The sequence below is a fragment of the Camelus ferus genome, chromosome 9 (genome assembly GCF_009834535.1).
Source record: "Camelus ferus isolate YT-003-E chromosome 9, BCGSAC_Cfer_1.0, whole genome shotgun sequence".
In the NCBI taxonomy this organism is placed as follows: Eukaryota; Metazoa; Chordata; class Mammalia; order Artiodactyla; family Camelidae; genus Camelus; species Camelus ferus.
In genome coordinates this window covers 15,294,424-15,306,387 of record NC_045704.1, presented here as the reverse complement: position 1 = coordinate 15,306,387, position 11,964 = coordinate 15,294,424, and the positions used below count along the sequence as shown (strand labels likewise).

Here is an 11,964-nt window from a genome sequence, read left to right as displayed (position 1 = left end):
GTGTTGGGCCAGGCTGAGGATGCAGCAGTGATGAAGGTGGGGGTTCAGGTCTTGCCCTGACAAGGCTCATCCTGGTAACAGAGGCAGACATTCAGTTTAAATTTACTCAAAGGATTATTTAACTGCATTTCTTTTATAACTGCTGGGGGAAAGGGGGTGTCCAGAAGGGCTTTCCTTGAGAAGGTGACCTGAAGGATGAGTAGAATGTGGTTGTAGGAAGTAAAGACGCCTAAGTCTTTGTGCCCATATTATAGATGAGGACAGCGGAGGCCCAGATTACATAGCTGGCCAGGGAAGTACCAGAGGTTGAGCCAGATCTGAGTCCAGGGTGGTGGTTATTATCTACTTTGCTACCAGGCTCTGCTGCCAGTTTGGGAGTTAAAAAAAAAAACAAACCAGCTCCTGCCTTCAGTGAAACTATGGGGAAAGTGGGCCTTAAGCAGATAAATGCATGTGGTCATTGAGGGACCACAGGATGCTGAGAGAGAATCTAAGCAGACCCATCCTAGCCCAGGGAAGAGAATCCAGGATGTTCTCCTGGGGATGACATTTAGGCTAGTATCTGAAGGATGAAAAAGTAGGAATAAGATTTGAACACAGGACTTGATGGTTTAAAAAAAAAAAGGCTGGAAAACTACCAGCCTCCAACTTCAAGGGGGGTGTCACTTGCCCATGGAGGAGGGTGGGGCAGGTGTAGATGATGGAACTCCAGGCCTGTCTCAGACAGAGCTCCAAGTAATTGTATTAAAAATAAGTTTATTGATATCTTGTCACCACTGGGGAGAATGGAGGGGGTTGAGCTCTGGAGGTCAGAGACTGCAATGGGAGGCAGAAGGTTCAACCTACACCTCCCCAGCAAGACTCCGCCCCCCTCTCCCTAGGGTACAGAGTGCAGTATCCTCTTCATCCATATTCTGATTTGTCTTGCAACCCCCACCCCCTCCAAAGTCTGGGTTGGGGAGGTGGGTCAATTCTCTTCAAGTCAAGGCCAGGAGTTAGGGGAGGGGGGATGTGCAGATCCAAGAGGCTCCCTCCGCAACCCACAAAGGGCAATAATAAATAACATAAGATCGATGGCTTAGAAGTCAGGGTTAAGGGAAGCAGCCAGGCAGACAGCGCCGTATTGGAGAAAGGGCTGGGGGGCTCATCAAGGAGGTCCCCCCAGAATCAGGCACTAACTAGTACAGGGAGTGGGCTCTCTTGTGCCCCTGCAGCAGGGAGCCAGGGGTGCAGCTGGAATGGAGAAGGTGCATTGCCCTCCTCCACAGGGCTAAGCTGGGGGAGGAGGTGCAGGCAGAAGGTGTGCAGACAAGCTTCAGATGAAGAGCTGATTTCATGGAGATTTCCATCGCCCCCGCCTCTTCCGTGTAGGGAAGCTTTTCCTCCTCTTGTGTGGGGGGGAATCATGGGGAGGGAGGGGGGCTGGGGGCGGCCGGGGGGCCCCTTCCTCGCTCCTAGGACCAATGATCACCCCCCTGGCTGCCACCATGGCCCCATCCACGACAGCAGCCACCATGGACACTGGTTCTGGGGTGACCTCCACCTTGGGGGAGGGTGGGGACAGGACAGGCCTAGGGGGTGGAGGCGGGGGTGGGGGTTGGGGCAGAGGTGGGGGCAGCGGGTCAGCTGGGGTTCCTGGCAATAGGGGCAGCAGAGCGCTGAGGGCCTCGCTCAATTTGGCCAGTCCCTGCCGGAGGGTGCCGGCCAGCTCCCGGATGGCATTGGCAGTCTCCTGCTGGGCCCGTAGGAAGTCCAGGGAGGGGTCTGGGGCCGAAGGCAGAGGCAGTGGAGGGGGTGGGGGGCTGGGGGGCGAGGGTGCCACTTGGACCTGCTGCGGTGGCTGGGCTGGTGGCCGTGGTGGAGGGGCTGGGGGTGGTGGAGACAAGGCCAGGCGGGGCAGCTGAACGGTCTGCAGGGCTGGCGGGGGCGAGGACTCACGCTCCTTGGGTGGCTGGCAGCCCCCTTCCTGGGGATTGCAGGAGGGCCGGGCCCAAGGCTCTGGGCTGCTGGAGCCCCCCTTGCTGTGGGCTGGTGTATCTGTGGAGAGAGAGATGAAGGTAAGATGTAGGTGACCCCTAATGAACGTTGTCTTGATTTCCTCTTTCCACCTCCCACCCACCCTGACCCACCTCAAAGCCATACTTTTAAAACCTAAGTCAGATCATGCCTTGGAGCAAAAGCCCCATGACCCCAGGGAGAGAAAGTATATTCAAGGATAACCTGGTGGCAGATGGATGCCAGCCTTAATGGAAACAGGGTCCTGGAGGTTCCCTGCTGAGCCAGGCAGCTCTTCTCACATTCAGAGTAAGAGCCAACATTCTAAAAGGCTCTGAATCATCTGGACAACCCCGCCCCCCACCTCCCAACACACACACACCTCTCAGATTGCACTGCTGGATCCTGGGGAAGCCCCAGGGTGGGAGGGTCTGGGAGAGAGGTGGGGTGGCTGGAGCAGTAAGGGGTACTTCTGAAGGCTGGGAGTAGGGGGCTCTTCCCAAGCAGGATGACAGGATATCAGTCTCAGCTCTGGTCTGTACCAGTTCAACCCCCAACCTGGGGGGCTTTCTTCACCTCCTCTCACCTGGGATCTTGTTCACGCTCATGGACTTTTAAGAGTCTGTGTGCAGAGGCTCCCAGATTTCTGGTCCCAGCCTGAACCTCTCCCCGCCCTGTGTACTTGGCATATCCTCTCCAATAATTATCCAATAATGTCTCAAACTCACTTGCCTAGAGCTGAGCTCCTGATCTTCCCCGAACCTGCTCCTCCCTCAGTCACTCCTATCTCAGATGACAGCAGCTCCATCCTTTGAGCTGCTGGGGATAAAAACTGTCACTCTTTTTCTCTCCCAAGACACCATCCATGTCCAAATGCCATTGGCTCTGCCTTCAAACTAATCCAACATCTATCCACCTCCACGGCCCCCACCCTGGTCTAACCACTACCATCTCCCACCTGGACTATTCACTGGGCTCCCAGCCTCCACCCCCGCCCCGACAGTCTGTTCTCCACCGGTAGCTTCAGAGGTTCAACTAAAATACACATCAGTTATGCTACAGGAAAGAAACTACTTACAAAGGACCACATATCATATGATCCACTTATCTGAAATGTCCAAAATAGGCAAATCTATAGAGGCAGAAAGTAGATTAGTGGTTGCCAATGTCTAGGCAAAGATGGGGGGACAAGGTCGGGGTTGATGGCTAAGAGGTACAGTGTTTCTTTCTGGAGTGATGAAAATGTCCTAAGAGTGATCGTTGTGCAACTCTACGAATATACTAAAAGCTACTGAATTGTACACGTTAAATGGATGGGTTGTATGGATGAGAATTCGATCTCAATACAAGTATTAAAAAAATACAAGCCAGATGTCTTTTCTCTGCTCAAAATCTTCCCGTGGCTGTCATCTCACTCAGAGTAAAAGCAAAGTTCTCAAGGCCCCCACAATCTGCCTCCATTGCCTCCCTCACCTCATCTCCCACCCCTCCTCTCTCTCTCTTTCTCTCTCTTCATTTGGCTCCAGCCACTTTGGCCACCTTGCTGGTCCTCATACACTTTCGGCCGGCTCCTGCCTCAGGGCCTTTGTACTTCCACCTCCCTTAGCCTGTATAGGTCTTTCCCCAGACACCTGCCTGGGTCCCTCCCTCACCTCCTCAGGCCTCTGCTCAAACACAGCCTCCTTGGGAAGGCCTTCCTTGACCCTCTGTCTAAAGTCACTCCCATCCCTGTCCTTTCCTCTCTCCTAACCCTACCTGATTTCTTTCATAGCTCTTATCTCCACCTGGCATGGGATCGCTCTGTGTTTGTTGTCTGTCTCCTCCTCCTTATGTCAGCTCCATCAGGCAGGGCTTTGTTTTGTTCACTGCTGTTTACCCAGCGCCTAGAACAATGTCCAGCACAAAATTTTGTCTTTAATGAAACAAGAACTGTGGCTTCCAGGGAGTCAGTACTGATGGGCACCAGGCCCCAGGTCCTGGCGGCAGCCCTCCCACAGCTCCCCAGCACCCATGGGGGACAGTCCAGCCTCTCTCTAGGGCTCCAGAGCCTCAGCTCTTGCCCCTTTCTATCCCTCTTCCTTGCCTCTGGGCCATGGTATGTGCTGTTCCCTCCACCACAATCACCACCCCCGCCAGCCCTGAATGCTGGGGCTCTAGCCTCCTTGGGCCAGCCAGCCTGGAGAAGTGGGAGAGGCTGGGAGAGAGATGACGCTTTCCTGGCTGGCCCTCAGCAAAGCGGCTAAGCTCTTCTCCTGTGTTTGTTCAGCCAGCCCCTGGGGTAGGTGCTGTCGTTACTACCCCATTTTATAGATGAGGTGACTTGAGGCCCAGAGAGGTGTCACAGAACCAGTGAATAGGATAAGAGGGATTTGAGCCCAGTCAGGGTCCCCGAGCCTATGGGTTTAACCCCTCCTCGGGCAGGGTGGCGAGTCTCCTTCAAAAAAGGCATTAGAATTGCAGCCACTTGGCAATGTGGCTTTTCTAGTCTACTGAGTAAAAAGATCAGAGGGGCACAGCCTTCATGCCCACCAGGCTCACAGGGGTCATGGAAGGGCTGCTGTGAGAGTTAAAATCATAGTTATTTGTTGGACATTATGCTGTACACCAGAAATGGATACACTGTAACTGACTATACTTCAGTTTAAAAAACTACGACCTTTGGGCCTCAGTTTCCCCACCTGTAAATGGGTGTGTATGAGCATAGGGCAAAGTAACCCTGTAACTGAACATTTCCCTGAGGACTATTACAGGCACTGATTGAATCACCATGGACACAGGGTGCCAGTGCCTGGCACACAGTAAGGTTTCAGTGTTGCTACTGTTATTTTTCTTTCATTCAAATATTAGGCCACAAGACATACGGTCCTTATCTCTTCTTCCAGTGTCAAGAAAGATGCCTCAGGCTGCCCCAGGCTCTGTTCCTGTCTTTCAGTCAGAGCATTTCCTCTTTAAAGAGTTTTACACAGTGGGTAATCTCTGTGTGAGAGTCTAATCAAGGATGCTTTAAGCACATTCCTGCCTCAGGACCTTTGCACCTGGTGTTTCCTCCAGCTGGAGTCTTCTTCCCTCAGCTATTATCCACTTGGCTTAAATCTCTTTCTTCAGGTCTCTACTCAAATTTCACCTCCTCAAGAGAATCGCTCCCTGACTACCCTGTCTGTAGAGACCTCTCTTCCATCACTCACTATCCTCTTAACATGCTTTATTTTACTTCTTTTAGTTCTTATCACCTCTTTGTTATAATCTGTTTTGGGGGGTACTTGTTTGTGGTCTGTCTCCCTGACTAGAATGTCAGCTTCATACGGGAAGGAAAACTGTCTTTTCCTCCATAGTATTGCCAGCACCTACCATGATGCCTGCCTCAGAACAGGTGCTCAGTACTTGTGGAATGAATGAATGAAAAGGGGGTTGCACAGCTTTTGAAGTAGTAAGTTTGCCATCTCTGCTCTGGTTCAATGGGGCCATTTCACAGATAGAAACACTGAGGTTTGGCTCATACTGAGAATAAGGGTCCCGAGTGATTGTCTTTCTCCTGCTTAAGACACTTCCATGCCTCCCACCTACCTTCAAGATAAAATCCAAAGCCCTGACCTTTATTTACAAACCACGTGTGATCTAATTCTTGCATGCCCATAAACCCTCAGTCAATATTAATTGTTGTTATTATATATATATTGTATATATCAAGCCATCTAGCCCAGTGGCTAAGTGCATGGACTGTGAGTTGGACAAAACACATATTAGAATCTCAACCCTACTACTTACTTGCTGTGTGAACTTGGGTGGGTTACTGAACTTCTCTAAATTACATGATCCTGAACTGCCTTATTTGATCATGTGCTCCCTTTCTCTAAACCCTTCAGGGGCTCCCCACAGTACTCAGGATACAACTGAACTCTTTAACCTCAGTGTAAAGGCCCTGCATGGTTGGGTCTTTGCTGACTTCTCTGACCTTATCTCAAAACTTTTCCTTCTTCAGTTTTTCCACTCTCCCTTCCTCCCCTCCCCCAACTAGGAAACATTTCTCAGTTTCCTAAACTGGCCAAGCTTTCCTGCCTCCAAGCCACTGGACATGCTGTTCCTTCTATCAGGAACACTTTCCCAGCTTTTCTTCAGCCTTCCTCTTTGTGTCTCAGCTCTGATGCCTCCTCCTCCAGGAAGCCCTCCTTGACTTCCCAGGCTGGGTTAGGTGCCCACTCGGGACTCCCACAGCCCAGCCCCGCCTGCTCCGAGCACCACTGTCTACCCATGGGTCTGTCTCCCCTACTGGACTGTGAGCTTCAGATGGCTCTGTCCCCAACACTGCCCAGCACAGGACAGGTACCTGGGGAATAGCTGCAAAAGAAATAATCCAGAGTCAGGGCTAAGCGGGAGGTTTTGTACTCCACTCTCCACAGTTCTTTTACTCAGGGAATGACCTTGGGAAAATGACCAAACCTCCCTGACTCTCTGATTTATAAAGTAGTGAAAGAGTTCCTACTTCACAGCATTGGTAATTACATCAAGAGCTAAAAAGGAGGCAATGTACTAAGCAATTTACACATGTTAACTCATTTAATCTTCCCAGCAGCCCTTTGAGATGGACACTATTTTTTATACCTGGTTTACAGATGCAAAAACTGATGGGCAGTAACTTACCCCAAATTACACAGCCGAGTGGCAAAGTTGTAGCTGGAGCCCCGGCTGCCGCCAGAGTCACTCCCTACACTACAGTTGAATGAAATCCTGGGTGTGCTGATGATCCCAGGTGTGGACTCTGGCGTCAGGCCTCCTAGATCCAGGTTGTAGTCCTGATTCTGACAGTTACTAGCTGTGGACCTGAAGCAAGTCACTTCACTTTTCTGAGCCTCAGTATCAGCAGGTGCAAAATGGCACCCTTTTCACAGGGTTGTAGTTAGGATCTCATGAACCATTTAAAGGGCTTGGAACAGCGCCGGGCACGAAGTAAGATTTCTTTGCGTTTGTAAGGTGATGCTGAAACAACTCACCTGCCCGTCGGTCCTCCCTGCGGTCCTCAGACAACACATAGCGTTGGGCGCAGGTGCTTGGGGCCGGCGGCTGCGAGGAGGCGGCCGCTGGGGGCTGCTCGGCCCCTGCACCAGATCCTGGGCCCGCCACACCCGGTCCCAGGATGGCAAAAATGGTCTCCTCCTCCGCGGAGAAGGCGTCCTCGGCGGCAGGCCCGGCGCCCTGCGTGGAGTGCGGCACACGGGCCAGCTTTTCCTTGGTGCGGCGCTTGAAGTCGTTCCAGCGCTTCTGCACCTCCTGGCCAGTGCGCTTCCAGCTGGTAATGCCGTTGATCTTAGCGGCGATGCCGTCCCACACACGCCGCCGCTCGGCCACGCTCACCCGACGGCTCTGAGCGCCGTAGAGCTGAGGGTAGTGGGCGCGCACCTCACGGATGAGGATCTGGTTCTCTTCGAACGAGAAGCGCGGCTTGCGCAGCCGGGTGGTCTCTTCCGCTTCGCCCGCCGCCGCCGAGGCCATGGCGCCCCCCGACGCCGCAGTCCGGCTGCCTGGCGCATGGGGGGCGCCGGCGCTGCGGGCACAGGGCGCACGGCGCTGACAGCGGTTCAGCGTCTCCGCGCTTGCCTGCCCCACCCTGGCCGCCCCGACACTGGCTCCTATGTCCCTGGGGACTAGGGTGGGGTTGGAGGGCGGACGGGGGCGACGGGCCGCGGGGGACCGTCAGAGTGCCTAATAATAGATGACACCAGCTGAGCGCTCATCTAGTGCCTGGCGCGGCGCAAAGTGCCAGGCCACGGAGTTGATGCAAATTGGGGGAGGGTCTGAAGGAGTGGAGGGAAATGAGGCAAAGCGGAAGAAGAGGGGGTGTCTGCAGGAGTTAGAGGAGAATGGGGGCATAGGAGAATGGGAAATGTAAGGAGAATGAGGATGTCTCGCGGGTCGAAGAAGCACGGGGATAAGGAGATGCTGAAGAGGAAATGCAGCAAGAAGCGGGGATTTGGAGCAGAGGAGCACTCTGGGGGTTCCAGGGCAATGGGACGTCTGTAAGACCAATGAGGGAAGGTGTCCTCAGAGGGGAGGTCCATAAATAATGGTGAGTTGGGGGCTCCTAGGTCAGTGGACAAGCTGGACTATTAAATATTAGGGATTAGGGTCTGCGGGGATTGTGGGGGCTCTGGGGATTGCCACGAATTAAGGGGAGCTTTGAAGATAATGGAAGTCCGAAATTAGGAGGGGACAACGGAGACTACGGGAGACTCCAGGAAGAGTGAGGGTCGCAGAGGTTGGGGACCGAGTCGGGCCGCGGGTCACTCACCGGCGCCGCCGCAGCCCCCGCCTGCCCGTCGGTCAAGGCTCGGGCTTCTGCGGCCTCTTCCCTCCCCTTGCCGGGATCTCTCCCTCCCTTCTGGGCCCCGCCCCCGGCCGCCCCGGGAGCTAAGGCGCAGGCGCACCTAGCGCCATTCGGTCCCCCAACGCCCTTACCGCTTGGCTCTCACTCCCCCTGCCATGGCGCAAGCGCAGCATTGCCCTCCACGGGCCCCCGTCAGCGGGCCGCAGTTGCGCAGGCGCAAGGTTAGCGCGGCGCTCTTGCCCTAGCCTCCTGGTGCTACAAAAGCGCATGAGCAAAGCTCTGTCGCACGCATGCGCACTCTCGGCTCCCCGCTAGCAGTGGTACCCGGACTCCGTCCCTGCGCAGGCGTAGCAATCCTTGGAGGATGAAGGAGGGACGATAGAGAGTGTTGAGAGTGAATGGCTTCCCACCCTTTCGTACAGTCTTCCAGCCTACCTCCAACATTGCCTGTGTCTCTCTTAGAGAAAGTGGAGTGTCTCTCTTAGAGAAAGTGGAAGGAGACGGTGCTGGAGGGAAGCTCTTCGTTTCCATGACGACTACGTGGGTGGGGTAGGGGGCGTGAGAAAACACGGTTGCAGCCTCTTATGCCCGCCCCTGCGCAGGCCTGCTCGGGATCTGCTAACCACCTATTACCTGTTGGGGTGGGACACCCTGGGGATATTCCGCCCCAGGTGGGTGCGGTAACCATAGCAACCCATCTACCGTCTAACTCTGACTGGGTGGGGGAGGGGAGAAACTCGTCTTAACACAAGTCACGGCTGGCACGCCTAGAGGGAGATCAGAGGGAGAATTTGTTGGCTGGTAAGGGGTGGTCCTGGCATGACTCTAAGCAAATGCATGGAGGCAAGAACACGGGTTGGGTGAGCTGGAAGGCAGGATGATGGAGTTAAGTCTACCTGCAGAAATTTGATGTTTAGCATCCTGCTGGAGTCCTCAGGGTCATTCAACAAACAGTGCTTCATTCATCTATTCAACAAATATTTATTGCACGCTTACACAATTCCAGGTGCAGTGAATACAAAAAGCAAAAATCTATACACTCATGGAGATCACTTTTTAGTTGGAGAGTCAGATAATTAGCAAAATAAATAAGATATATAAGTGAAAAGGCAGTAAGTACTATGGAACAAATAGAAGTAGGCAAAGGGGTTGGGAAGTATGGTGTGTGTGTCTGTAATTTTTAAATAAGGTGTTTAGGGGAGGCCTCCCTGAGAAGGTGATATTTGAGTAGAGACATGAAGGAGGTGAGGGAGCAAGGGCAGCCAGAGGTAGGTCAGTGCCTGCTGTGGCAGGAGGCCAGTGGGCTGGAGCAGAGGGAGCCAGTGGCCAGCGGGCAGGGTAGGGTTAGGGGACAAATTTGCAGGGCCTGTGGGTCACTGTAAGGATTTTGGCCTTCACATGAGCTGACAGCCATGAACAGAGGAAGAACATGATCTGATTCTGTTGTTAATAGTAGAGGAAACTGACTTTAGGGAGTGAGGGTGACTTTAGGGAGTGGGGCTCCAGCAAGGAGTTGTCAACAGTGGTTCAGGTGAGAGGTGGTGGTGGCTCCAACTAGAGTGGTAGCTGCTGAGGTGAGATGAAGTAGAACTGGGTGGAGGAAGTGAGAGAAAGAGAGGTGTTGAGGATGGCTTCAGTGTCTCTGGCCTGAGAAATGGAAGGAGGGAGCTGCCAGAAGCAAAGACTGGTAGGGCTGCGAGAGGATCAGGAGTTCAAGTTTGCCCAAGTACAGACATTAAGGATATTTGAATCTGAACTTCAGGGGAGAGGTTCAGTCTTGAGATATGAACTTAGGAGTCATGAGTGAATGAAAGACATGTAAGTCCCTCAGATTGGGAGTGGTTGGCAAGGGAGCAAGTGTAGATAGAAAAGAAGTCCATGACACGAGGCTGGGCACTCTGATGTAGAAGTCTGGAATCAGCCAAAGAGAGAGGAGGGGCAGTCAGTGAGTGAAAGGAAAAGCAGGGCCATCTGTTGTCCTGGAGGCCAAGTGAGAAGTGCAGGTCAAGGAGGAGGGAAGGGTCCAGGATGCTAAAGAAAAGAGCAATTTTGGGGATGTGGTGGGGGCAGTGTCTTGATTGGGTGGGTTCAAGAGAGGGTTTAGAGAGAGCCAGTGTAGATGATCCTCTCTAGCACAGAAATGGGGTGGTGTCTGGAAGGAGGCATGGGATCTCGAGAGGTGTATTTAAGATGGGAGATGTCACTGTATGTTTCTGTACCAATGGGGATGACCCAAGGGAGGGGAGATTGATAGTGCAGAGGAGAGAGAAGAGGCTTGCTGGAGCAATGTCCTTGAGTGGGCATGGTGGGTGGGACTCAGGGCATAAGAACAGGGTGGTCCAAGGGGCATGGGTTGTTTAGCTGCAGTAAACAGGAAGGGGATATTGTACTTGGAGATAGGCAGGTGGTGGAATATGGTGTCAGGAGCTTGGGAATGTCCTCTTCTGGTTCCTTCTGTTGTCTCAGTAGAGTAGGAAGCAGGGTCAAGGGTAAGAAGGAGGTGCTAAGGTAAGGAAGAGAGAGGAGAAAGCATGAAATCAGCCAGGGAAATGTAGACCTATAGAACCAATCACTTAAGGTAACTGGATGCAAAAGCAAAGAGTGACAAGTCCCTGTGATTGTATGTTTTTCTCTGTTCTTATTTTTCTGAGTGGATGTGGGTACAGAATGGGTGGCAAGCCGACTTTCACCAGGGCTGGGATTAGATGAGGTCCCACCATGTGCCCCATGAAGGGTCAGGGTCCAGGAATCAGAGGCAGCCCAGGCAGAGCCTTATGTACAACGTTAATAAGCTTGATTGTGATCCTATGGCCAGCGGGTTCTGAGCAAGGATAGACAGGGTGTGATAATGTGCTTTAGAAAGAACCCCCAGCTGTTGTTGTGTGGAGGGTGGGTGGGAGTGGGCAATGCTGTTAGCCAGAGTCACGGGAGAAGTCTGGGGCAGGGGCAAGGAGGGGGTGGTTGAGACTGGACCAGGGCAGGGATGGTGGGAAGGCTGGAAATGAATTGGAAGGGATTTGAGAGGCAGAATATACACAGTGTGGTGACTGTGATGTTGAGAAGGGAAAAGGAGATGCCTAGGTGACACCAGTTCTCCAGCCCAGGTCCCAGGTCGGGGGACGAGGTCAATTAGGACATGGGGAGTGTAAGGTGCTCCACGGGTGCTATGGGTTGAACTGTGTCCCCACAAGAATATACACTGAGGTCCTACCCCTCGGTACTTCAGAATGTGACCTGGAAACAGGGTCATTGCAGATGTAATTACTTAAGATGAGGTCATCCTGGAGGAGGGTGGACCCTACATCCAACATGACTGCTGTTCTTGTAAGAAGAAGAGAGAGAAATGCAGAGGGAGGAAGACAGCTCTGTGAAGACAGAGGCAGAGATGGGCGTGATGCTGCCAAGGAAGCTAAGCGGAGCCCAGGGCTCCCAGAAGCTGGAAGAGACAAGGAAGGATCCTCCCCTAGAACCTTTGGAGAGAGTGTGGCACTGCCAACAGCTTGATTTCAGATTTCTAGCCTCCAGAATTGGGAAAGGATTCATTTCTGTGGTTTTAAGCCACCCAGATTCTGGCCCTTTGTTATGGCAGCCTTTGCAAAGTGAGATGTTGGGCACCTGGGGGAGGCATCCAGGATGCTGTTGGCACCATG

The 11,964-nt window shown here is 53.1% G+C and overlaps 1 protein-coding gene across 2 annotated transcripts; it reads right to left on the bottom strand.

The window, feature by feature from the left end:
- Positions 1–730: 730 nt before the first annotated feature.
- MYPOP (Myb related transcription factor, partner of profilin) lies at positions 731–8,449 on the bottom strand. 2 transcript variants are annotated; one of them, XM_032485753.1, is made up of 3 exons: positions 8,279–8,449; positions 6,984–7,534; positions 731–2,037 (listed from the first exon to the last, which is right to left on the bottom strand). In XM_032485753.1, the coding sequence occupies exons 2-3, from the start codon at positions 7,480–7,482 to the stop codon at positions 1,334–1,336; spliced, it is 1,203 nt and encodes a 400-aa protein (XP_032341644.1). In that variant the 5' UTR covers positions 7,483–7,534; positions 8,279–8,449; the 3' UTR covers positions 731–1,333. The 2 variants fall into 2 exon arrangements, with proteins under 2 accessions (XP_032341644.1, XP_032341645.1); XM_032485754.1 differs by having other exon boundaries at positions 6,984–8,449.
- Positions 8,450–11,964: the final 3,515 nt, after the last annotated feature.